General features: G+C 48.4%; 1 protein-coding gene across 1 annotated transcript in view; it reads right to left on the reverse strand.

Annotated features, from left to right (window-relative positions):
* SYNE2 (spectrin repeat containing nuclear envelope protein 2) overlaps window positions 1-27,906 on the reverse strand; it is a 256,377-nt gene that overhangs the window by 26,777 nt on the left and 201,694 nt on the right. Inside the window, exons 99-101 of the mRNA XM_019550841.1 lie at window positions 26,069-26,224; window positions 18,140-18,298; window positions 17,014-17,180 (exon numbers count right to left, since the gene is read on the reverse strand). Coding sequence (XP_019406386.1) covers window positions 17,014-17,180; window positions 18,140-18,298; window positions 26,069-26,224 — 482 coding nt within the window. The remainder of the gene's footprint in view (window positions 1-17,013; window positions 17,181-18,139; window positions 18,299-26,068; window positions 26,225-27,906) is intronic.

Raw genomic sequence — 27,906 nt, forward strand, 5'->3', positions numbered from 1 at the left:
GCGTGACTTCACGGTCAGGGCGGCTAGGGTCTGGAACCAACTTCCAAGAGAAGTGGTGCAGGCTCCTACCCTGGGGGTCTTTAAGAGGAAGCTGGATGAGCACCTTGCCGGGGTCATTTGACCCCAGTACTCTTTCCTGCCATGGCAGGGGGTCGGACTAGATGATCTGCTCAGGCCCCTTCCGACCCTAGAACCTATGAAACTGATTTCTCCATCTTTCCCACCCCATCTCTCCCTAGCAACAATCCCCCTCATCATCGGGGGGGGGAAGCGGGGAACAAAAAACTTCAGGCTGTCTTCAGTAATATGCCTAATCCCTTTCCTTGCTTAGGTGTCAAACTTTTGGAGGGTGCTTTAGGAAAGAGGGACTCCAAGGCACAGGGCACCTCTCAGTGGTACGATCATGCTGCACTTGGGATGGCTCCAATCTAGAACATGATACCATGGGGTTTATGATGAACTTGCTGCTCAAGAAATACAACGAGCTGCTTTAGTACGTCAAAGGTGCCAAACAAACCACATGTATTCCTGAGTAAAGATGGGCTGGCCCTTGGCTGCTGGACACCTGACAACACTGCTAGTGGTATTTGGGTACCTGTGACTTAAGGTAAACACCTAAGGAATGACAATCGGATTTTGCAGTCCCTGCTCTGTCCCACTAGTTTTACTGAGGGTTTAGATGGAAGAAGAATCAAGGGTCAAGTTCTTCCTAGTTTTTGCTGGGCATGGTATACCCATAGCCTGCTCCCCATCTTCAAGGGTCATGCCAGAAGGACTGTGTAGAGCTGTCCCAGCTTTCTAGAAAGTGCAAGAACCAGGTTAGGGGTAGAAAGCCAGAGCTGGGAGGAGGTAAAAGCCAAGTCCTCCACTCCACTTTGAGCAGGATGGCTAAGAGGCAAACTAAGAAGAGCATCTGTCCAGAGTTCAGGCAGGCATTTGGCTATCCCACTTGAGTTTCTCCGTGGTTCAGTATATAGCTGAGTTTATTCATAAATAAGCTTCATAGCATCTGGGCCCTAGTCTTTGGGCTGCCTTCTCCACTGCCCAGCACGTATGCAGGTAGTCCCATCTGTGCAAAGTGAACTACTACTGGGCCAAACCCAAAGAACGGTACATGAAAAGCTGACCATATGGTTTGAAGGCAGGGTACAGAACAGCCTGTTTCTCACCCTCTCTTCTGACTACAGCACCGTCCTTCACAGAGTCCCCTCAGAAATTTTCAGGCACTAGCTTTCTTGCTGACCCTGCCAGCCCACTGATAGCTGGGGACCTGGATTCACCCCAAGGCCTCGCATAATCCAGAGACAGCCTGTGCCTATCAGATAACGCCTAGATATGTTCAAGCCACATCCCCTACCCTCCCACACCAGGGCTGTTCTATTTGCTAATGAGTCTAAGAATTGGTCCTTAGGGGACTGATATTTTCTCATTACTGGCAGATGACATCTGCAATATTTTGGGTGTCCAGCCTAAGAATAGCCATTTCTGCTATTCTGGGTTTGGGAATTTTGTTCTTGTCCTATTAAAACAAGTGGCCAGCCATGCTTATTAGTTTCACTTTCCCTTTGGTCATTAGGTATGCATTTCAGTTCTTCTGACATGTAGATGGCTATCGTCCTCTGATATGGCTATAACTTTTGATCAAGCTATGTCCCAGAATTGTAAAAATGAACACAGACAGCATAATATAATCCATCCAGTGATAAGAGGTGATATGAATGGATACTACTTAACACTGGCTTTTGAAGAGAGCAAATACAAGGTTAGTCAAATCTACCTTGGGACAAATAATGCTGTAGCAAGCCCTTTGAATCCCCATTCCTGCTTTTAGGGTGGATTCATAACCAGGTCTTTGTGGGGCAACGCTCCCAGCTCAACCCTGCACAGGGACGGCCATTTCTGACGTCAGTGTGCAACTCGCAATGGTTTCAGCTGCAACAGGCTCAGAGGCAGGGGCAGGAATCAACCCATACATCCTAACACCACAGGAGTGACGTTCAGACTGCCACCAAGTTGTTCAGTACAAAGCGGTAACAGGCAAGCAGTCTTGCCCGTCTCTCCCCACCCACACATCTGCAGATTATGATCCTGCAGGGGTTATGTTAAGTGGGTCCTCCTGGCTCTGAGGCAGGTGGCTCACTACACCATAGGGTGGCCACTGCTGCATCCCCAGCATGCAGAACATCCCTTTGGTGAGCGGTGAGACCACCGGCCCCTTCAGCAGTGAGGGGTGGTGCTATTAGGCCCCTTGGTCAATCAGCTAGAGAGGGGGGACACCACAAACAGGCCAGAAAGATATTGCTATTTGACCCATGAACCCCATGTGGATGAACACGTGGTGCCCTGTGAAATGAGGGAGCAAGTGCTAGGATCAGCAGCAAGTTTGAGCTCTGCAGTTCAGCCAGCAGGGAGCCTCACCTCGCTCCCCCCGAATCATGGTTTCATGTACCGCACAACCCTGCCGTTCTCTGCAGACAGTCCAGCCTCGAGAGAACGTGGCACTGCAGGCCTGAGCGGTGAACACCCGCTCTCCATGCTGGGATCAGGTCTCACTCCAGCTCAGCTGCACACTTTGGAGCTAGGGGCACGCGCTGCACAGGGACCTCACCTCCCTGCATCAGCATTCAGCACAGACACTGAGCACCTGGGAGTCTGCCCAGGCCACACTCTGCCTGTGGCAGTGCAGCCAGCTACCCAGTGAGGGCCTTTCAGGTTTGCCTGTCCTGGAGGAGAAATAATGGCTTATTGAGCTGGCCCAGGCATCCAGGAGCCCAAAGGCTCCTCTGCCCAAAGCATCCTCACATACCGGGGACTCACCAGGATGCTCTGTGGGTATGAAGATGGGGACAAGAGCTTCTTCCCAGTCCCACTGGTGTTTCAGCAGATACAAATGCAATGTTTCACCTGTCTGCTCTCAAAGCCATGACCTGGTGCTGAGGCAGTGCAGGGGGTGTATCTGCAGGCAGGCTGCTCGGCCCTGGCAGGTCACCTGCACCTGGGGCTGGGCCCACCTGCACATGCCCAGCCCAGGGTCAGGGAGATCAGGCATGCAACAGCACCTTGATTCTTGCTGTGCCCATGCACATGTGCACAGGGCTTCTTGCACTGGTGCAGAGGATCCCAGAGGCTGGTCCCTCCACTTCCCTCCCTGGCTGGCTCGGAGCCCTACTCCTAGGCACAGCCAGCAGAATTGCAAGGACAAATGACTGACATGCATTTCATTCCACCAATGAACTGAAAAACAAGACTTTTTGCAGTCTGGTCCTCATTCAGGGGACAAAGTGTTTAAAAATAGGACCAATGGTCACCCTACTACACCAGCTGGATAAGAGGAGTGCGAGAAGGCTTCTCTACTGGAAGGAAGAGAGAACTGGAAGACCAAGGGTAGGAGATGAGTGGGCTGAAGGGATGAATCTCTAGAGCCACCAATTCAGAGAACAAAGTCTGAGCCAAGGTTGGCTTAATTTCTGCCTAAACTGACCCAAGAACGGAGGGAGTTTTGGTTTGGCACTGTGCAGAACGATCACTTGTCCTCTGCCTTGTCCATCAGCAGTAGATCAGGGCACCTGTTTCTTGTAGCTTCACCAAACCTACCACCTGTGGCTTCACCAAAACTACCACTAGGGGCCAGAATCCAAAAAGGAGAAACTTAACCAGTAGAAGGAAAAAGAAGGACCAGAGTGTCAAGTCTCTAAAATGGCCCATGCCTGATGCGAATCGCTGGGGACAACACAGGATCTGGGATATATCTATCAAGAATGAATCTGCCGGAGGGGATTCACTGGCATGAGAAGTTTTTTCCCATGTGTTCCTACAAGTATCTAGAATAGCCCACTGCTAGAGTCAGGCTGGGCAGGAGCCATTAGCTTGTTTTATGACAGCATGTCATTGGGGTGACACTGTTTCACACATGCAGAATTCCAGAAAGTCTTGACAAAGACCCAATATGAGAGAGCTGGTTGCTGGCTGAGGCCGATATCAGACCTGTTAACCAGTCATGGCAAGAGCATGCTCCTGCAAACGTTACCAAGACTAGTGTTTCATGCAGGATTACATTCTGTAGTGTAGTAGGACTTGCAAGACCCAGCTCTGAACAAGGAACCCAAAGGGCCAACTGCTGAATAGCACAGTTCATTGTTTCTTTGTATTCCCTCCTCTATCTGAATTTGTCTACAAATCTCCTGGCTCATGCTTAGTTAGCTTTCTAGAACAGGGACCCTCATTTTGTTCTGTGTTTGTACAGTGCCTAGCACCATGGGAACAAGGCCAGGACTGCACTTTCTAGGCCCTTTTGTAATACACATAACAAGGGAAAAGAGGGAAGTCCTTGCCCCAGAGGGATTACAAGCTAAATAAAAAAATGAGAGACAGAAGGTAAAGGAAGTCGGTGATGGGGAAGCCCAAGGAAACAATGAGACAGGAATCGACCTGTAGTGATCACTCATGCAACAAAGAGGAAAGCCAGTAGTTGCATAAAAGAAGAGATTCTGCAATGCTACAAACAAGAACAGGGGCTTGGCTTTGCAGCCTTCCTGAATTTCAAGGGTGCAGACAGAAGTGACAATTTTTACCCAGTCTGGCCATAGAAAGCAGTCTATAGCTGTGACCAAACACAAATACACAGCTGCAGACGGCTTCAAAAATGGCTGATGGGTGAAAATCTGACCCCTCATTGCATGAGGTATCAGATAAGGACATTTCAAAATGTAGCATCATCTTTTGTAACTTGTGTCTGCGGCGCTCCCAGCCTGTCGTTTTTAGAATGGGAGGGGGGGAAGGGAGCAGAAGGAGTTCAGTCTGGGGGGTTTTCAGCTCCCCCTGGAGGGTGGGGCAGGTATACTGGAGCCCCCCTGAGGTGAGGATGCTCCAATTCACGCACCCCACCCTTGAGCACCAGCTGGGGAGCCCCAAGAACGAGCTCCATCCGCTGCCTTTGCCCCCTCCCGTTCTGAAAATGGGGCAGTGTCAGAGAGCCCTGGCGGTTGCTACGGGAACCTGGCTACAGGGTCCCAGCCCGTAGCTAGATTCCCCTCCCCTGGAACCAACAGCGAACTTCTGCTTGGTCTGCGGTAACGCTGTGACTCAGAACGCCTTGCAGTAATTGCTCCGAGTTACAGCTAGGAGCTGCACTTCTGTCTGCACCCTCAATTAAATATACCGTTCCAAACTGCATTTGTTGTTGAAAAGTCTGTTAATAGTCCCAGTAGCTATAGCACAAAACTCCCTCTCCCCACCACTGTGCTAGTATTACCATGAATTTACTTGGTAACAGTTATTGTCACAGACACACCAATTTAATTACTTAATTTGTTACAGATGCCAGCTAGGATGTTATTTGTCAGTCATTTAACCAGCCTTAAAGCTCTAAATCATTAATCTCAATCTTGAGAACTAAAACTTAAGGATTACCAGGCAAGCAATAATGTAGCTCTTCAAGAAATTAAGGTTGGTATGTGAGCACAAGATGAAAATGGTCTACTAACTTGGACAGGCAAAAGGACTGGTTAAATTCTTGCATCAGGATGAAGAGCACCATATCACCATAAAGGGCTCCGCAAGGTGCCAACAGCCTCTGGAGAAATGCTAAGCATACCTACAGCTCCCACTCGAGTCAAAAGGAATTGAAGACAAGCTTTAGGACTAGAGCCAGAGGTATACCCCAAAGAGAGTTGAACACCATCGAGCTGAGTAAAAACCTCACACTGATGCTGATGGCATCAGAGCCCCAGATCCGCAAGCGCCGGCATGGAATTAACTCTGCTTGCAGAAAATGGTCAGGCGTCTCTGTTATGTTTCTGCATTCCCACTGGTACTGGGAATGTTTGTAAGACCTCTTGAAAGAACGTTTTAGGCACGAGAGTCAGCCAATCGGGGAGCAGAAAGAAGCGGTACTGTGCACCTTCCATGTGCCCCAAGTGGCAAATCACCTGGCATGAATTTACACCCAGTGTTAAACAGATTTTCACGGACTGCAGATCAAATAACTTTCAAGACTGACCTCGCTGGCTAAAAACAAACAGAGCGTCACTAATTGACAGAAGCACCTACAGCCTCCAGGGCAGAGCTAAGAGATGAGCACCTGGCAGCGTTGTGGTAAAACACTCCTGAGCTGACAATTTTCCGCTCCAGGATGATGAAAAGTAAGACGCACTGAAACGAACTTCCTATGAACAGGACTTAAATGTGGCCATAATTCACAGCATCTAAGCGCATGCTTTCATTACAGTAGGGCTGCCCAACTTCTCAGTGGCTGGGGGCCACAACCATGCAGGCCACAGGCTCCATGGACTGCACAAGGCATGAGTGCCCCACCTTTGTGTTGTCTACCCTGCATCCCCCCTGCTGCATGGGTTTCTCTGCTCCCTCATGCTGCTGTGTGGTCTCATCTGCACTCCCTTGCTGTGTGCTCCCCTGCACCCCTGCTCTGAGAGGGACCTGGAGCTCTTGCAGCCTCACAGGGCCACCTGGCTCCCAGACCCCAGGTGTGCCATCCCACCCCCAGGGGCAAGACACGGGATGTGCAAGCTGGCGAAGGAATGGGAAGCCTGGAGGCTCCAGGAAGCAGTGCCCAATAGGGAGTCTCGTGGCTGCAGTTCAATCTCTCGCTGGCTGCATGCAGCCCCTTGGGCCACCAGTTGGAGAGCCCTACCACAGAGGAACAGTCCCATTGAAATTAGTTTCTAAGTGTTTTCATCTTCAGGCCAACATTCAACTGGAGACAAAGGGCTAAATTGCCCTGGGGGGATTAGAACCAAGGGGCTGAGGCAAGACACCAGAAAGAATAGAAAAGATTCCTATCGGCTTGGGCAGCCTCTAGATGAGCTCCTAACGGGCGCGTCTACACATCGCCGTGTGGCAACACTGCTACAGTGCCGTGCTTTAGCATTTCTTTTTGGAAGTACTAAAGCATCGTGCACTACGGGCGGTTACTGCCCCGTGTGTGATGCATTGTTAGGTTTTGCCACTATGGCAACATGATAGACCCACATGATTGCTACATTGCCTGGTGTGCCATACAGCAATGTCGCACATACAGCCACGTTGCCACTGGGTGATGTGTAGACGTACCCATCATTGCACTTCTGGGGTCCACGTTAATAGCAGTTAGGCCACATGTGAAATTCACTGGACAGCCTGAAGCTAGACGTTCGCAGTGATCGCAGACCCTCACAAAAACATGGCCTATTTGGTAATGCCCACATGTGTGTGGGGGTCCGACGATAGAAAGTTTGCTGTTGTTGTGGTTGCTGCTGCGTACAGGGTTAAAGTGTGTTGACGGCAAGACCTGCACAGTGCCTGCCTGCACGCATGCACTAAGCTGGTTTATCAGCGCTGGCACAAAATGTACTTGAAAAAGGAAGCAAAATCATAGAAGACAAATGGAAATCAAATGCTGGTGTTTAAAAGGATCAAGACATTCAGACATATGTATCGAAATCCTGGTCATCAGCATAAATATTCAGGCCAGCTAACATGGATGCTACATGTATTTATTTAAAATACAGGATGAAATTAAATTGCGATGCTAGCCTAGTAGATAAAACCCCAATTATTTAATCTTTGCTTAGTAAACGTTAGTGTATGCTCGCTTTGTAAGAAATGCAAAACACAATTTTAAGAAATGTCAGAAATAAATATCTCGTTTAGGCCTGAGCTTTGTGTTAGATATTATTCGAATTGATTTTTACATGTAGCCACCCACTCTGGTAAAAGACACGGAAATCCTTACATTCATTGATGCTATAGTTTAGTTAAGAGAACGAATACTACATAATTACTGAATGAGGGACAAGCTATTTTAACACTGCATCTTCCATTTTGTCTAATACCAGAGCCCCAAATTTTCACGACATTGCTACAAAGGAATACTGAATACAATTTATCCAGTCTAATGACCTGCATTTCCCACTCAATATAATCCATTCCTCCCCCCCCCCCGCTTCTCAAAAGGCAAATTGCAGACACACACACATGCTGACATTGCAGTGCCCATCCCCCAAGGCTGCTCAACACAGACAGACACCACCGCACCAGCGATTTCTATTCTTAACAACCACGCTAGGACACAACACGGAGCTGATTACTGAAATGGCACTTACTGTTTGTACGAAAAAACCATTCCTTGGCTTGTAAATCCCAACCTCCAAGGGGACCGTCTATGCAGCCACAGCACTCCTGGAAGAGGAAACCCCTCCTCCACGGGTGCCCTATTTATTCACTGCTTTAGCATCTACCACAGGGAGGTAAAGGGGAAAAGGAAAAAAAAAAAGCCTTTCACATCTTCCTCCTGAAATCCCCTGGCTGGGGAGTCACTGCACATGCACAAACCTCACCTCACGCTGAACAGTGCTGCTTGCCTGGATTGAACCTGTATTTTTGCCTTGCTAGAAGGCTGTGTTATTTCTCAGGACCCAACCACAAGTAAAAAAAAAAAAAAAAAAAAAAAAAAATTGAACAGCTTGATTTTGACACAAGCAGAATGAGCAACGGCATGTAAAGAAAAATGCTGCAAGGCAGGTAACAAAAAGATTACATAGCAGAGGCTTCAAAAGTAAAAGGAAATTCAGTGCCCATTTCACTTGAGGTAGCATAGGCAGAAGGTTCCAGCTCGAGCTCGTGGTTTACATGGAGCAAACGGGAAGATTTACAAGTGCACGCGCTTGCTTGTACTAGTGTGCCGCAGTGAGCTGTGTGTGAATCAAAGCTTTTGCCCACACAGCTGACCCTGCTCTGTGCTCCACTTCCAGACTTCTCTAAAAGCGGATGAAGAGCCAGGAGTTACCACCAGAGAACCAGCTGGGTCTTAATCTATGTCCTATGTTTGTGGACAAGGTTCTTTGGATAAATGTGATCTCTCTTCTTAGGCCAACTAAATAGTTAGAAAAATTGTTCTTTACAAGCTTCTGGGCACAAACACCCGTCTTCAGGAGGAGGGAGTCTGCTGGTGTTTGTGCGCTCTCCTGGGCAGGACAGAAGCATAAGCCAATATGCAAAATGCAGGTCTGTGAAAATGCAAATGCTTGGCAGGGAAGATCAGAGGGGATGGGAGTTAATAGATGAGAGACGCATAGGTGGGGGGAGGAAAGAGGGGAATGCTGTGGGGGATAAAATGCAGAGGTTACCTAGGGTTATCGGATGGCAGGCAGGTTATATATTTGTCACTGTGAATTGTGCGCGACATCAATGCCAGAGGAGAGGGGCACGACGGGAAAGAACTTTGGTTTAGGCACCTACATATCTGATAATTGGCAAACACAGATTGTGACACTTAGAAAAAGCACTCACATGATAATTCAGGGAATTATTTTTAGATCCTAAGAGTCTGAACCTTTTTCTCCAGCATGAAAGGATGTCTATGGTAGGTTGACTCTAACTTGTCTGTATCTCACCTTCAAGACATAGCGGGGTAAAGTTGAGAGAGAATCTGAGGAAAGCGTGAGGCATGCATGCTGTGAGACCAAGGCAGAGATTTGCAATTAAAATGGCATTCAGGTTCCCAGGCACTTTGACTGTAGCCCGGCGGTGATTCAGGAAAGATCAAAGTGGCACTTGAAAGGGCAGGTATGAGACAGGAAGCGGGGAAATCACTCCCTAGTGGAGCAAGGACTATTCCTCCCCCTCCTCCTCGGAGTAACTGAAGTTTGCTCAACAATCCTGCCTGAGAAGACAATGACAGTTGTCCCAACTTTAGCATCAGAAGGAGTCACAATCACTAACAGGGAGCCGGGGGGAAGAGAGAAGATACCAGCTTAGAGACTAAGGTCTGGTCTGTACCTGGATTTTTCTATCAGTCCAAATTTATGCTATTTAGGAGTGTGGTTCATTACTGACACGGTTATACCACAACAGTCCTCAGTGGGGACACAGCTTTACCACTATAAAGTTGCCTATTTCTAGTGTCATGTACTCCCCTTCCCAGATGAGCATGAGATATAGCAATGTAAAGCAGCATTATTCTGCCAGACGGCGAGACGTAAAGGGCAGAAGCCGAGACACAGGATAGAAAGATTATGAAAGGCTCTACAAGAGACCCAGCATTCGCTGTAGAAACACAGACTGAAACGACTCCAGGTCAGCTATTGCTCATTTTAAACGGATATCCTCAATATTTCTACTACGTCTTGGTTTATTACTGCCCTGTAGTTTTAGGTTATTGTTTGAGAGTTCATGCTGCACAGCCAGGAGATGGGGAAAAAAATCATCCAGTTCTAAGAAGCCATGGAAAAGAAACGGTCCGATGCTAAGGCCTCTCAACCCTGTTTAGGATTCTTAGCCTACAGAGTTTCCTGCAGGCAGGGCTATGAGCTTGCAGATACATAAGAAAGTGTCCCATTGGGCAAAAAAAAAAAAAAAAATATCAACACTACCAACAAGTCAGAAGCCTCCCTATAAACTTGCCTTTCTCTGTTTCCAGACTTATTATGGGGCTTGGAAGTGCACTTTTATTAAAGCCAATTCTTGCTACAACTAACTCACTGTGAGTATCACTGCAGGGACCTCTCCAAACCTCTCAGCATAGTGTCCTTACAACACTATTGTCTACGAGGCAGAACATCTAAATTCAGGCCACCAACCTATGAGCATAGGGTATTACCACTAAGCCCCTGTGGACTGAATTATTCAGAAGTGGTGAATGTTCTCTGCAGTCTTAGATAAAATGGAAGTGCTTATTACGATTTTCAGTGTACTTGGTAGCCGTGTTAGTCTGAGACAAGAAGACATACAAAAAGCTAGAACTCTTGGTTCCAAAATGATACCTTGCATTAGACCAACTGGGAAATCGCAAGAAAATTGTCCTTTTTTGCAAGCTTTTGACATCAAAGTCCCTTTGTCAGGCTCTGGGAAAAGAATAGATGATACTGGATGGGAAAAAGTCCTCATAGGTAGGAAACATACTTCATTTTTATGGAGAGGGTTTTTCTTGCGATTTGTCTTGTGATTTCCCAGTTGGTCTAATAAAAGGTACCATTTTGGAACCAAGAGTTCTAGCTTTTTGTATGTCTTCTTGTCTCAGACCAACACGGCTACCAAGTACACCCCTGAAACATGGAAGATGCCAATTTTAGCCGATTTTGGATTTTAAACTTCATTGCAGAACAAGAAAGATTTTTTACTTCCCTGCCTGCCATCTGACACCTCCAGGGAAGTAATTCTACCTGATCTACACATCAAAGAGCTACTCAGCACAGCTCACAAAGACACTTGCATGGACCCAGAGGAAAAGCCTTCCCTCTTCAGCTCCCTCTGTGCAAAAATGAAATTTATTTCCTACCTTCGGGGACTTTTTACTATCCTGTACCATCTATTCTTTTCCCAGAGCCAGATGAAGGGACTTTGATCCCGAAAGCTGGCAGAAAAAGACAGTTTTCTTTCAATTTCCCAGTTGGTCTAATAAAAGGTGTAATTTTGGAACCAAGAGTTCTAGTTTTTTGTATGTCTTCTATTATGATGATGTGCATTTAATATTGGAGACCAAGCTCAGTGGTAATGACCACTAGAAGCCACTACCAGGGAGATGCCATTCTCTAATGTAGCTTCAAGCGTTTTGTGTACAATTTAAACTTCTTTATAAACATGGGACTTATTAGCCCCTGGGCTTGTGCAAAAACTCTCCTGAATGTGCAACACTGCTGTGTGTGTGGGGGGGCGGGAGGGGGGGAGCAGAGAGCGGGGAAGAGGTCCTCAGTCTGCAGACAGGCCCAGTGAAACAACAGCTTCAAGAGCAAATCCTTCCTTTCCATGCTAGTATATAGGGCACTAAAATAAAGGATTAGCAGACCACCAAGGAACATACCCAGAGGGACTGCATAAACCCTGAAGGTATGAAAACAATGTGTGTGTAGGCCAATGATGCTCAACCAGGATGCTGGGGCACCCTGGGGTGCCAGGAGATCCTTTGAAGTGTACCCCAGGAAGTGTGAGGGGAGAAGCAGAAAAGGGCAGGCTCAAGCTCTTCCTGTCTGTCCCTTCTGCAAGGAGCTAAGCACTGTAATAAATTAGTTTATGAACTGGGGTGCTGCTCAATTCACAGAAGTTATGGAGGGTGCTTCAAGTTTAAAAAGGTTGAGAACCACTGGTGCAGACAAGCTCCATGGGGTAGAGTAGTACTACAGGCGGGATGCCTGGAGTCTCAGTACTTGGCGTCTTGGCATCCTGTACCTCCCCATAAGAGGCTATGTACATCGTTCCATCTACACTCCAGGCCTTGCACACATCTGCACGTGTGTACATACATGTAGTGCTTTGTTTCAACAGCACAGCAGCTGTGAGTGGATTGAGCAAACATACATCAGGGTAAGGCTGATGGACTGGTCTCTAAGGTGAATGCCCACACAACCAGTGGACCTGCAAACTTTCCAAAGAGCCAAGTCTCAAATTAACTTTTACAAGTTTGTTCATTTAGTATTCCTGCATTCTTCCTTTTTCTGAAACGATGACAAGCACAGGAGATAACTATCTCAGAGCCTCTGCTTAACCACAGAAATTTATGTGTGTGGCTTAAAAAAATACAAACAGATGTAAGAACATTATTTTTTTCCTAGGAATTTCTGTTTTCAGACCCTTCCTGGTCTGCACACTACACTCAAGCTAATGGCATATGGCAGCACCCTTACAAACGGCACTAGACAAGCACGCGCATCCACTGCACCTGCTGCACCCATTCTGTGCTATTGCCGCCATATGGTAAATCTCAGCTTGTCACCACGAACTAAGAGAATCACTTCAAGGTCTAAACAGAGAGCTCCCTAATTGGCCCATCTGTCCCAGGTTGTTTATTGGTTTAAAGGGAAGTGCTGCATTCTGTATGGATGGAATTGCCTTTGCCTGTTTTGCTTTCATTTCAGTACATAGAAAATGTTGAAGGAGCATTCTTCGGGTGTAAGAAAGTTAGGAGGCACCAGAACTGAAGCTGCCTGTTCACTCCTGGTGTATGTGCATGATGATATAATACATGAAAACACACTTCCCTCCCACCAAGGCTGATATCACATTCAGTGCAGAAGATGCAGAGTGCTCACTGAATTAACAGCTACTCATAGGGCACTTTCTCTTCGTTGCTCACTACGTGGCTCCATGCTTTATGTGCCCTGCACTCCTACACTGCTCCAAAGGGAGAACTGGATTCTATTCCTGTCTCTGCCAGTTCCTATGTGAAGCCAAGCAAGCCACTTCAGATCCTGGGGGGAGAGCTAAAGAAGTGCTGCATGCTTGCAACCACAAATGACGTCATGGGAGCTGTACTTGGAGCCTATAAAGGTCTAGGCATTGTTAAGTCATTGTTAAGTGATAATTTTGGGCAGCTCCTGGAGCTCTCAACACCTGGACTGTCTGCAGATTAACACCTGAAACTAGTTAGCTGGTTCAACATTACATCACCTCCGGGGCAGGATTATTTCTGATTTGTGTTACACTAAGGTATAACCACTCTAAACTACAACATAGCTTAAACACCCCATCTGCCCCCTCACCCCGCTGGCCTGGATCAGGCCCACTGCTTCTCCCTCTCCCCTTACTTGTGGCAACCGCAGCTGTCTGTCCCAGGGGAGCAGGCAGGGAAGAGTTAAGCTGCTCCTGGGCAGGCTCAGCCCAGAGAAGAGTAGCAGCCCACGGAGGTGGCCAGGCAGGTAAAACCTTCCCTGCCTGCTCCTCTGGGAAAGACAGCACAGGCAGGGGGGGAGCCATGGGGGCCAGGGATTTTTACCTTTCAGTTTTCTAGGCCCCTGCTGGCCTGAACACATGACTGCTCCAAACCTGAGCTAGCACCAACACTGATTAACATTTGTATGGCTCACAGCTTAAGGCAGGGGTGGGCAAAATGCAGCCCAGGGGACAGATGCAGCCTGCCAGGCCATTCTATCGAGCCCACGGGGCACCTACAAATTTAGAAAATTAGTATTTATCTGCCCTGGGCTCCCTGCCATGTGGCCCTTGACGGCTTGCCAAAACTTAGTAAGCAGTCCTCTGCTTAAAATAATTGCCTGCCCCTGGCCTAAGGTGTAGCAAGGCCCTAATCATCTGCTCCCACGGTCTTAAATAGGGCAGCCAAAATTAAGCGTAACTACTGATCTTAAGTGCCATGCCTCAGTTCCCAGTCCGTAAAATAGGGGTACAAGCACTCCCCCATTTCACAGCAGCACTTGATAGCCTTACCCATGAAACCGTCCTCTCTCATCCTGCAATCCCCTGCTTCATTCAGCACTCACCTTCCACTCCTAACAGATGAAGCCCACAGATAACAGCTTCTTTCATTACCCCACCCTGGTTCCTCTCCAGAGCAGGACCATCCCAGGCATGAAGGATGCAGGGAGACCATGGAGTAAATACCATGTGACAATGTTGTTAAAAGCTGGGTCATACCACATGTGCATAAAATGACCTGAATTCTGGCATTTCCTGGCACCTGGGTACTTGACTCTGCATCACCCCTATCCAAACCCTCCCTTACAAATCCTCATCTAACCTATTACTAAAACTACACAATCAATCCTGCCACACAGTGCCCTAACCTGCCATTGGTGAAGCAGGAGCACAACAGGGGTCAGTGTCCTGCTGCTACAAGGGCTGTTGTTAAAATACACTGGAGAGATCCCAGGAAGATGGCCACGTGCCCAGCTACAGAGGAAGGCAAAACACTCACGGTCTGTATCAATCTGACGAAGGGGTAAAATTCCTTCTATATCCCAAATGTGGTGAACAGTCTGACCCTAAGCAGAGGGGCAAGATCTTGTAACCAGGAACCTCCAGGCTTTACTCCCAGTAGGAGTACTGGTACACCACAGGCAAAATCCCTGAACTTGGCTACAGCCAACACCCAATGCTTCTGAGGAAGGGAAAAAAAAGCCACCCTGACACCTGTAGCAACAGGAAGGGGGGAAAAGAGTTTCTGGCTTCATGTGGCAACTACACCTGTTCCAGTCCTGTCTCTTTCCCCACTCCCATCTTTTCAACCCAGTCCCATTGTCCCCACTTAACTGGTCACAGGCTCCAGGTTTTTCATCCCAATTAGTCTCCTTGTCCCATCAAATTCAGTGTCTCCTCCTTGGGCTCTTCTTGTCCCAGTATCTCCTTCCATTCCCAGTTCCTTATACAGCCTCTTTGCTCAGCTAATTCATTTCCAGCTTTTAGCTGAATCTCTCTCCCCACCACACCAGGCCTCCAGGCATTCTCATGAATATAATATCACACACGCCAGCACACAGGACAGAACCAAAGTTGGTCTGAATTGGTACTGTTCCACCAAGCTCAAGAGATTCATTCCAGTTTCTACAAGCAGAAGTTCTCGCCTTCTCTCACTATGTTTTATCATTAAATTGATAACATTTTACACAGACACATGCCTACATGCCAGGGCTGTACGAGGCTTCGGACTGTGCTTTGGATCCGGAGAAGCTCTGGGCGCTTCAGCACCTGAAGCAGCATGTCCAGATCAAAGCACTCGCTTCTTTAGGCTTTCCAAAGTAGTTCAGAGCTTCTGAAGCGCTTCGGAAAAGCTTCGGAGCTGCTTCGGAGATCCAGCCATAGGACATAGTGGAGAATCAATGAAATATCTATAATTTTGGGGTGGTAGCCTCTGCTGAGAGCATGAAGCCTGCCAAGTTTCAAGAAGATCAGTGCAGGGATTCAGGGGGAACTGTGCCCCAAATTCTTGAAAGCAAAACTCATGTCACGTCTATGCATTACAACACAGGGGGGTCAAAACTGAAGGGGTGGTGGACCCTGGTGAGGTCACAAAGCCTGCCAAGTTTCAAGAAGGTCGGTGCAGGGGGCTGGGGGGAACTGCACCTCAAGCTGATGAAAGGCAAAACTCGTGTCATGGGTGACATTAGGTGCAGCAGTCATGAAAGCTGCAGGGATGGTAACCCCTGCTGCGGCCACGACGCCTGCCAGCTGTCAAGGAGGTCAGTGCAGGGGGGTTCTGGGGCCCTGCACCCCTAGCTGCTGACAGGCAAACCTTGTGACATAGGTGCTTGTGCACCATCCTTGAAGCTTTCCCCCTCCTGTGCCTTAACACACACAGTGTCACCCATGTCACGAGTTTTGCTTATCCGCAGCTTAGGTGCAGGGGTGTGTGGGAAACTGCACCTTATCTCCTTGAAACTTGGCAGGCTTTGTGGCCTCAGCAGGGTCCACCACTCCCTGAAGTTTTCAGGTTCAGCTGTCATGAGTTTTGCCCGTCAGCAGCTTGAGATGCAGTTCCCCCCAAACCCCTGCACCTATCACCTTGCAGTTTTCACTCATCTGTGTTGTAACACATAGACCTGATATGAGTTTTGCTTTCAGGATTTTCAGGTGCAGTTCCCCCCAAGCCCCTGCACTGAATTTTTTGAAACTTGGCAGGCTTCGTGCTCTCAGCAGAGGCTACCACCACTGCAAGTTTCATTCAAATCAGACAAAAAACATTATAGATATTTCATTGATTCCCCATTATACCCTATGACCAGCTCTCCAAAGCTTGGTTTGGCTGGATCGAAGCAGAAACCCAGTCTGGAGCTCCGGATCAGATCCGTGGCATCTGAAGTGGCCAGATCTGAAGCCGGATCAAATAGCTGCCTACTCGCACCGGCTTATTACATACGCTTTTATCAAGTGATTTAAAATTTATCGCATGGGTGTCCAAGCTGATGCTGTAAATATTTTTAATGGAGTTCAGTTTTCGGAAAAGAAAATCACTACAAATCCATCATAAATACAACAATCAAGATAAACAGTTCCCTCTCTCCCTTGCCAGTACACAGTAGATGAGCCAATATTAACAAACTAAGAAGGATAACATGCATCAAATCTTTCAATCTGTTCTAAACGCATTCTGATTTCCAAATTCATAACATTTAAAACCAAATCTGTATCTTTCTGAGATGGGTAACTCTAAATTCACATGGTAAGATTCATCTGGATAGGACTTTTTTTTTTTTCTCCTGCCCTGCCAGGGGTTCGGACTTGAAGATCTATAAGGTCCCTTCTGACCCGACTTCTATGATTCTGTGACTCAGAGACCTGAAACGCCTTTCTTACCGTGCTCCGATGACATCAAAGAGATGCTGCCAGCGATCATTAATTTTATTGAGCTTGTCATCTATTTCTGTGACTCTGCTCTTGCTGCTAGCCTTGATCAGCTGGTCACCCATTTGCTTCAGATGTAGTTTATTTTCATTAAACAGGTTGATTTCTTCCATGGAGTCCTGACAAATGCATACAAGTGTTACTCATTCTAAGTAGACAAGACAGCTATTTCTTGGTGAAATCATGTTTCTGGGATGTGGTGGTGGTGGTATATATATAAGTGGGGCAGACTTGAAGTGGGAGGATTAAGGTTTCTACAGAAATACACAAAAACATTATACTGACATCTCATTTTCAGTGGAAAACTGGAAGTGTCACAGTAAGTATTCCTAAATGCAGGCATTAAGTTCAAAATGTCCCTCTGCTTTCCTCTTTTGATTTTATTTAGTTAATTGAGCTACTTTAAAAAAATCCAAATTCCAGTGCAAAGGACTTTTTATTTGTATGGTGCTATTAAATGCAGGAGAGCTGGGATTAAATACAGAACCCATGAAGCCATAAGGAAAGAACATCTGCACTGTCTATATAAAGTTGATATGTTATAACTGAATTGAGTTCTATGTCAAGGAAGGAAGTCAGGTTTGTTTCCCATCTCACTCTAAAGGTTTAGTTTTATTTTTGGTTGTAGTGAGTTCCAGTTTACCTAGCAAAGAAACTACTGCACATTTCCTGGGATCATTCTGAATGTATTTACTGCATAGCTCTTTTACCACAGCAGATGCTGGTTAGAACAGGTGTAAACAATGAATCACTACTAGAAGCCCCAAAGATCTCCTCCAAAGGATACTTATGAGAAAGGGAGCTTCTGTGTTCACTTAATAATACTAAGTTCCTGTATGTCTTGTACTTCCCCATCAGGAAGCATGGTTCCCATGCATAAGGACAGTGAACTTCTATGTTCTAATCCACAAGGATTTCTTTCTGGGTTATGACAGATCATCAGTTGGGATGAAGACAGGAACTGAGGGTCTCATCTTCTAGCTATGGATTGTAAGGGTCCTAGGTTGGTAGTTTAGCGAGGGTTTATCTATTAAGAATTCTTAGAATGTGGTTCCAGAAAAGCTGATTTCCTGTTTACCTTCTGTAATTTGTCTATCATGTCTTCAATGCTGACATCTGCGGTCTGTAATACTTTGCTCTCCATCTGTACCAGCCACGCGCACAGCTCTTTATTCTTTTCATTGAACACAGTCCACGCATTGAGTCTGTCCTCTATCTCCTGCTTACGCAGAGACACCTACGGAAAGGAATACACTTGACAGCTGTCAATGCCTCCCACAATAGGAAGCCAAAGATGACAGATCTCATTTGAAAGTATGCAAGACAACAATATGCATCTGTTTCTTTTTAACACTATATTATCACAGCAGACTTCATTAAAAAGGCATTAGTCTAAGCCAGGGGTGGGCAAAATACAGCCCGTGGGTCGGATCTGGCCCACCAAGTTGTTCTATCTGGTCCGCAGGGCCCCTAAAAAATTTAGAAAATTAATATTTATCTGCCCCAGGCTGCCTTTCAAAGATGACAGGAGCCAGGGGCAGTAGGACACAGGGGAAGCCACAGCAGGACCCTGCAAAAACAAGGCCCACCCAACCCGGCCCCCCACAGCCGGAAGCCTCTGCCGAGCAGGGGTTTCTGGCCTGGGACCATGGGGCTGTTCATGCCTCCCTGCGTGGGAGCAAGAAGTTCAGGTAAAAATGGGTGGGGAGGCAGGAGAGGACCACGGGTGATCGCCCCAGTCCTTGGGGCGGGGCTGGCTCCTGTTGAATCCTCCGGTCTGGCCATGCAGCCGGGAGCCACGTGGCCACGTGGTGCAGAGTGGTCGACGGGTGGGCAGGAAAGCGGGGAAAGCAGTGGTGGGGGTGCGGGGATTGGAAACGAGCAGGTGTGTGAGAGTGCAGGGCCAGCATTGGTGCCTTGAGGCCAGCGCCAGCAGGGCCCAGAGAGGGGTGGCAGGAGCACAGTGTGCAGGCTGGCAGGGCTCTGTGGAGCCAGCCTGGGCTGCACCAGCAGGGAGAGAGGGGAGCTGGCCCGGCTCCACAGGGCTCCTGGGCTGGGACCCTGAGTTCCTGCTGCCCTGCTCTGGGCCCACTGGTCCTGGCCCCGGGACACAGACACAGGCCCCACACTCCCGCCTGGTTGTCGCTGGTTCCCATGTGCCTGATCACTCCCAGTCCTCCCCACTCCAGCCCTGTAGTACAGAGACCAGCGCACACAGCCCCAACCCCATGCTCGCTTGTCTGGGCTGAGCAGCAGCAGCAGTGCAAGACAAATTCCTGCTCAGCATGGGAGAAAAATGGTTCCCTCCCCATGGCCAATGCCTCCTGGTGCAGCTGCCCCAAGTCCACGTGGGGCTGTCCTGCATCTCTGCTACATCACTGCTGCCTCTGGGCTGCCCCGTGGGGCAGCAGTGGCAGTGCAGACCAGGCACAGGCAGGCTCACGTGGGCTCTGAGTGGCTGAACCAGGCAGTGCTGGAAGCAGGAGACAGAGGGGCCAAGTTTGTCCTGCACTGAGGAGCAGTTTGTCCTGCGCTGCTGCTGCAGAGCCTGGGTCCTGCACCAGCTCCAGGCTTGCCTGTTGGAGCTGAGCAGCAGCAGTAGTGGCTGGGCAGAAACTGCTGTTCAGTGTAAGGGGAAGCAGCCCATCCCCTTGCACGCTGGGCAGTTTTAGTTGTGTCCACCCAGAGCCCGTGCTGCACGCGTGGCTCCTTCAGTGCTGCTTGTGAGCTGCTCTGCAGCTGCTTCACATGACCACGGCTGCTGCACTAGGCAGCACAGAGATGGCCGTGAAGAAGCCGCACCGCAGCCTAGCGCGGCATGGACACATCTAAAACTGCCTAGCGGCGGGTGAGAGAGGGACCGCTTCCCTTTGCGCCAAGCAGCAGTTTCTGTCCAGGAGCGTGGGGTCTGGGCTGGCAGGGGCTGTATGGAGCTGGGCTGTGCTGCTCAAGCAGGGTGATGGAGGAGCCAGCCCAGCTCCTTTAGACCGCTGCTGGCCCAGACCCCACACTTCTGCTGCCCTATTCTGGGCCCCATTGGTACTAGCCCTGGTGCACTGGTGCGGGCCCCACACTCCTGCCCAGCTGTTGCTGAACTCTGTGTGCCTGCTCACTGCCCCTCCCACCTGCCTACCGCAGCCATTTCCCTGCTCCTCCACCAGCTCCAGCACCGCCTGGTTCCCGGCTGTGTTGCCGGGACTGCAGAAGCAGCTGGGATGTGGTGCTGTGGGGGGTGGGTGGGGGGGGGAAGGGATGCAGAAGTGGCAGGAGAAGGATGGTGGTGGCAAATAGGGGAGTGGCAGCGAGCAGGAGCATGGGGCTTGTGCCAATCCTGCCCCGAGGCCAGGAGCAGCAGGAGTGCAGAGCCCAGGCATGCAGGAGCACTGGTGGGGGCTCTGCCTGCCACAGGGGGGTGGGCTGTGGGCAAACCCTCCCCCTCCACACAAGCCACAACCCTCCCCAGCCACTCTCCCTCCACACACTCACAGCCCCCTACAGAATCCACACACACCCACATCCCACACCACTACACTCCCACGCCTATCCACCCTCAACAAACCCCACACGGACACCCACACCCCGCATACCCACAAACCTATACTCAGACTCCCACAATATACAAGAATAAGACTTAATTTAAACTATTATACTAGCACCTCTATGTACACTACACAAGCGCCTCCAAATCAGGACAAAAATATTTCCTAAATTATATTAATGAACGCTGCAGTATATGCTTGGTTTTTAGAATATAATTTGGTATTTTTCTGGTTCTGAGATGGCAAACCCTCTTGCTGAAAAGAGTGCTTTTGGGGCACAAGGGAAAAAAACTACTAGTGGCAATGGTCAGGGATTAGGGAGCGGGATTTCTGGTCCCAAGATGGCAACCAGGGGGCAGGGCACCTATCAAAGGGTGGGGCTACCCATGTGTCCCTTGATGACTTGCCAAAACTCAGTAAGCGGCCCTCCACCCTAAATAATTGCCTGCCTTTGGTCTAAGCTTTGTGGTTGCTCCCATTCAGGAACACGAGACTAGAAGATTACAAGCTGGCAGAGGGTAGATTCAGGCTAGATATCAGGAGGCGCTACTTCACGGTCAGGGCGGCTAGGATCTGGAACTAACTTCCAAGCGAGGTGGTGCTGGCTCCTACCTTGGGGGTCTTTAAGAGGAGGCTAGATGTACACCTTGCTGAAGTCATTTGACCCCAATACTCTTTCCTGCCATGGCAGGGGGTCGGACTCAATAATCCGGTCAGGTCCCTTCCGACCCTAGAAACTATGAAACTAAGAAGGCACTTTCTGAGTTGCTGAAACCAGTCACCTGCTATCACAGGTAACCACATCAAACAATTTTTGTCATGAACAGATTCATAGATGTAGGGTTAGAAGGGACCTAAGTAGATTTTGAAGTCCGTCCCCCTGCCCTAGGTAGGAGAGAATACTGGGCTTGTATGACACCAGCTAGGTAATTGTCAAGCCTCCTATTAAAGACCCTCAGGGTAAGAGCCATCACACTTCCCTTGGAAGTTGGTTTCAGATCCTAGCTGCCCTAACCGTGAAATAGTGTCTTCTAATGTCCAGCCTGAACCTACTCTCACATAAGTTATGGCCATTATTCCTTGTTACTCCGGGAGCTGCTCAGGTGAACAGGGTCTCCCATTCCTTGCTGGTCCCCCTTGATAAGTTCATAGACAGCCACCAGGTCCCCTCTCAGCGTTCTCTTGTGGAGGCTGAACAGGTTCAGGTCCCGTAGCCTCTCCTCGTAGGGCCTGCCCTGCTGCCCCCTGACCATGCGAGTGGCCTCCTCTGGACCCTCTCCATGCTGTCCACATCACTCCTGGAGTGTGGTGCCCAGAACTGGACGCAGTACTCCAGCTGCAGCCTGACCAGTGCCATATAGAGGGGGAAGATCTCCTTCTGAAGTTATGGGCAGCAGACACCCAGGACTGAAAAATTAAATTTTTAGACCAGTGGTATTTTTAAGTTCTGATTAAATGCAAACTGTTAGGCCTAGCAACACTTGCATCATCACACTGGAGAGATGACATCCACTTCTCTAGTCACTAAAAGTATTTATTCTAAGACTTTTCCAGTGGCCTCATGTTTACAGAAAAACTGTTTTAAGTAATTTCTAGAGACTTTAAAATGTATCTGAACCTCTCCCTTCAAAGGTCCATACACTTGACATGACAAAAGTACAAGTTACAATTTTTAGTACTCTAAAAAAGGAAAAAAAAGCTGCAAAAACAAAACATTTGGGCAAAATACATCAAATGAAAAAATGTGCAGTAATTTCTGGGGTAGTCAAGTATTTTCATTGAAACTCTATGCATGGCTGGCCTAACTCAAAGCCACAAGCAATAGCTTCCTGCTAGGGGTCCACCAATACATTGGTCAGATATCAGATTGGTACTGATGTAAAGAAAATTGTCTGCATCAGATGAGTGCCCCCTGTGGTGAAGGAGGGGGCAGGGGCAGGGCCAGATGCTGCCCAGACAGGGAGGATGGTAGGGGAGCCGTGGGACAGTGGTGCAGCTCGTGGTGGGAAGGGGGCAGGCTCCTGCCGCTGCTTGCACCCTGAGAGGGTGGAGGGGGTGTGTGCCCCTGGATCTGTGTGGGGTGGGCTGCAGCTGCAGGGTGGAGCTGGAGCCAGCACTGCACAGGGCTCCTCTCGCCAGGGGCTGGGCTCAAAACAGGCTCCAGTGGTGCTGGAAGGAGGCTGTAGCCAAAACAGATTTTGCTGCAGCTCCACTCCCAGCCCCGCGCTGCCTTGGCTGAACACCCCACTTCCACCTAAGCACCTGGAAAAGCCCAGTGAGAAGAGCCCCATTCAGCACTGGCTCCACCTCACAGCTGCAGCCCACCTGGCACCATGTAGGTCTGGGGGCACACGCCCCCCCCACCCTCCCCGGGTGCAAGCAACAGTGGGAGCCCCCTCCCCCATGAGCTGCAGCTCCATCCCATGCCCCCCCCACCAGATGGGCAGCGCCTTCCCCTTCCCCTTCCCTCACCACAGGGGGCATTGATCTGTTCCCCACAGTCCTTCCCTCCCTCCTCCCCTTCCACCACAACCGACTGACCAGCTGATGGCAGCTGTATCGGATTGCTATCAGCCAATATGACTCCTTAAATACCAGCTATCAGTATTGGCCCCCAAAAATCTCTATTGCTGCACCCCTACTTCCAGCCAATAAAAACTTTTTGAACATCTGTCCTTAGCCTGTGTGAAGCTTGGAAGTGCCAGTGAGAGAACAGGAACAACTAAAAAGCCCTTTTTTGGCCTTGTATCTTTTGCTCTTGCCATTGTGAGAACATAGGCCCTACACCAGTGGTCTCCAACTTTTTTAAGTAGATCACCGTTGGCATTTAAAAGCAACCCAAGATCTACTGTGCGCTGCTGCCACCCTCCTCTTCCCTGCCCGGCATGTAAGTCTATGGTGCGGGAGTGGGGAAGCAGATCAAGGCAGAGGGAGAAAAAATTATTTTGGGGCACACCTCCCCAGCAGGTAAGACCCACCCGGCTGGGGCTCCACTCAACTTACCCCTGGTCCTGCCACTGCAGCACTGTCCCTCACCATGGCGGCCTGGATCTCGCCCCTGCCTTTTCCCTCCCCCATGGACAGACCTGCTGAGCTGGGGCACGTGTGTGCATGCACACGGGCACTCAGCCCCCCACCCCAGCCTCGGATTGACCCCAAGATCTATCTCAAGAGGCTCTGAGATCTACCGGTGGATTGAGATCCACTGGTTGGTGACCACTGCCCTACATGTTCTTCATGTACTGGAAGCCGATAGGTTGGGGAAATACAACCCTACATCTGTATGGCTTCTTTATTCCTGCTACATGGGGCTGAAAGGGCTGTATAAAGGAGTATGACTTGGATAAGGATGAAAACTACCACAAAAAAAACAGTTGGCTGAGGACCTCTGCCCCACTGATGAGTACTCCTCTGCATCTGTGACACTGGTCTTGCAGGATCTCTCTACTCACCCCCTGCCACCTGCAATGCGTCTCCTCTATTAAGCTGGCAAGGAGGGGATGACAATGCTAACGGAGGCAGCATTAACTCCTTTTCAACTCTTCCGACTTCCGTTCTGCCTGGTTAAATGGGCACATTTCTGTGGAACGGCAGCCCCCTGCCACTCACAGAGCTCTGTCTGACAGACCGTAACCCAGGGGCTCCTATTGGGATTTTGCCAGGAAATGAGGGGAAAGGCCTCAAAATAGCCACTCTTCCCTCCTGTGCTGCCAATGGGACCACATTTCTGTAATACTGCTGCTGTGGTTTTAACTCCTCTTTCTGTGAAGCAGAAGTTGCACTACTAGCCAACATGCCTGCAGACATACTAGACCTCCAGATAGACATGTTAAAATACACTATGTTTCTTCTTGCTATGAATTGTTAACCTACATGTTTCGTGCAATGGCAGCTATGCAAACAATAATCCCCTTGAATGCATCTGCGCTGTAGCTGTTTGTTTATCTCCCTGTCCTTTCCAGCACGAACATCTGGCAGCCGTTCTGTGATAGCCATGACAGCTGCAGTGTCTGGCTGTTAAAGCCTCTCTTAGCTCTGCATTTAAATTTCAATTGCCCGCAAAGAATACAAAGTCTTTAAGTCTCCGGCTCCAGCTCATCTCTCAGACTACATGCTTTAATAGCATGTTTGAACTTAAAGTGCAATGGCTAAAAGATGATGAATTTGGGCAGTTTGTAGGTAGACACATAAAAATAGCTTGATTTTTAGGGCTGCTGGGCACTCCAAGTCAAAGTACACATGCTGAGCACCCACAGGAAAATCAGGTTTCCTTTATTTAAGTGCTGAAACGTGCATTTCCAACACATGCCCAATACCATCCCATGCAGTTAATTCTGGCATTACAAATCAGTATACGTAATCTGTACTAGTAAGGAAAACAGTGCGTGTATTTTCACTAGATCAGCCCCTTGGCTCATGGCAAAATATTCACTTGGAGCAAAGATAAAAACATTTCCCCCACATGGAAGTTCACACAAAGTGTGATCCTGCATTTCTTTCTTCAACAGAATTCCCTTGGAGTTCCCTTTGCCTGGGTAAGATTTGCGCCCCCAAGATAATAAATTTACCCCAAATTATTATTTTTTTTGTTCAACAAAACGTGACCTTTGTTACTCTGTGATTACGTGTTGTTCACTCAGAGCCGCCTTAAAATCAAGATTTAGAATAATATTTTGCTCTTTTTTTACTGCCTTGCACTAGTAACAAACATAAAAATGCATTCCTGCAATACTCATAAGCTAAGCTACTAAAACAAAGGGCTAAATTCAGCCCAGTTGATTTCCGTTGATGAACTGAGTCCCATAAAATGTAAAAGCTGTGCTGAACTGAAGTTAATACAGCAAGAGGCCACAAAGGACAGTCAATGCTGTATGACAGCTCAGGCACAGTTTTGGAAATACATTACACAAAAGAACAGGCTTCATAACAAGTTTAGCTCCTCGTTGCTGATTCCCGTGAACATTTCACCGATTAGCTTTCTTGGTGTTGGTTTTTAAGTCAGTCTCCACAACATATCATCCCTTTGTGAATTCAGAAGATGAAAAGTGGGTGGCAGGATCAGCAACCTCCCCCTTCCCCCCCGAAAAAGTTTTTCCATCCTTCGTTTTAGGCTATTCCCATTTCCCCTTAGTTATCTGCGTTGTCATTTTGTGAGCTAGAACAAAGCCTCCCAAACTGCCATAGCCCTTTACTTCATTTCACTCCCGCACTTCAGACACACACTTATTAAAGGAGTTTGCTTAACTAGGGCACTTCGTGTTTTGGAAACAAAGGGAACAGCCTCCAGACTAACTTTCACCCCGATTGTTCAGCTCTAAAAAGCAGCGGCATCTGCAGATAGTGCTCAAAAAGATTCCCCTCTTGTCGACTACAGCATGCCACTTTCCGCTCTGCTTAGGCCCCAAGACATCTCACCCCAAATGCAGTGCCAGGAGCCGGGAACATGAACGCTGTATTCAGCAACTTACTCTCAGACAGAGCTCTTCCCATTGTCTGTGCAAATGCTCTACTTGCTCCTTCAGCACCATCGCATCTTCTGCAAGGATACAGTGAGCCAAGTCTGCCTTCATATTACTGAGTTCTTTCATGTCCTCGTTCCAGTCTGCCAGTGACTTCTCCAGTCCCTGCATTTAAAAACACAAGGAACACAATCCTTTACACTAAGCTCCTGTTTTTTTCCAAACCTGTTGGCTAATCCCCCGATTGGCCTGTGGGGGAAGGGAAACCAGAGAGAGAGGAGGGGAATTTGCAGAGGCGCAGCCAGAAGGGTACGGCTGAGAAAGTCTCTGCTAGGAGCAGGCTCCTCAGCTGCTGTTGCCTTTTCTTTTTCTGCACAGGAGAGGCAGGGAAATGCTTAGCAGAAAACATGGACTTCTCTTCAGCTGTAATAGAGGGTGTCCTCCAATGTACCTCATTCTGGGTCTGGGCCTGAGCCTGCTGGTCAGCAGCACGTTTCCTACTGGCGCCACAAAGAAGCCTCCTATGAATCTCTTAAAATACCAAAATATGCTCTAGGAGTTACCTGCCATCCTGCAGCCCCCAGCAGAACACAGAAACGCATTGCAAATGCACTTCAATTAATAAATGTAGCACGACTTCTTATGCTTTGCACGGTTTTTGGTTTTTTTGCCAGAATGCATATTTTCCTCCACATCTGGTTTCTATTTGAAACTACAACCCGCTTCCCTCCAGTTTTCCTGCGGCCACACAGAATTTTGTCATTCCAAGCATTTGGTCTGTTAGCAGCTCGCCAGCCACTTCAGTTTGAAATTTCTAAGCAATTCAATTAAGAAAAGAAAGGTAAAGACAGACCCATTCCTACTGTCATAAGGATATAATTTTTTCTGATGGCTTTTTACAAGTAACGTGTTAAATTCTCGCTGAAGGAGAGGAGTAATTGCCCAGCAGTCTGCAGAGAAAGGAAATGGCAGTGTTCTGCAAATGAAGGAGAGCTACATTTTACAATGAAACCTGTCAGGAAACCTTTCACCTTCTGCTGACAAAGAAAAAAACCCACTGACTCCAGGAAGGTGAACAGGGCGGAAAAAAGTATTAAGGATCCAGAAACCTTTTCCTACGCCAGCAGCCCCTTTGAATAGCACATTTAAATTTTGAAAGGAGACTCACCATTCAGCTTTCAAAGGAGACACTGAAAAAAAATATTAACCTACTAAACTAAAAAGGTGTGATCATCTAGTTCAGTGGTGCTCAGCCTCCAGTCCATTAGCCCAGGGGCTCCTCAGGGATCCAGAAATTTGGCTGTGTGCGACCTGTAGCAGTATTAATTGTTGTAGCTCCCAGAGCCATGGCAAATAGCACAGCCACTGCTTCCCCCACTGTCAAATTATGGTCCTGCATGCTGGATCACACTGGCACACTGGATCACTCCACCGCTGCATCCAGTGCACAGGGCCAAGCTGGGACACAGGAATCTGGCCCATGCCAGTCATCCGGTCTGTTGAGCACCACGTATCTAGTTAAAAATAAGTCTCTGTTCGCAACAAATTACGCCTTGAAAAAACGCAGGAGTGCAAAGTTATACACTAACATATGCACAAATGAAAAACTTAATTCAAAGGCCAGTGGGGACAGACATTTCTTTGGATTTTAGATCAGACTCTAGGCATGAGAACAACACCGCCCCGAAAAAGGAGAATCGAATGCAGAAAACAGGTCCTCATGCTCCCTAACACCATTTGGGGCTTGTGCTCTGCTACAGCCTGGACTTCAGGGAAGTGCCTCCGTTAGCACAACTGGAACTTGTCTCTTCCCACTGCTGAAGCTCCCTTCCTGGTAGAGGTGGTAG

This window comes from Crocodylus porosus, unplaced genomic scaffold, assembly GCF_001723895.1.
Source record: "Crocodylus porosus isolate Cpor-Errol unplaced genomic scaffold, CroPor_comp1, whole genome shotgun sequence".
Lineage (NCBI taxonomy): Eukaryota > Metazoa > Chordata > Crocodylia > Crocodylidae > Crocodylus > Crocodylus porosus.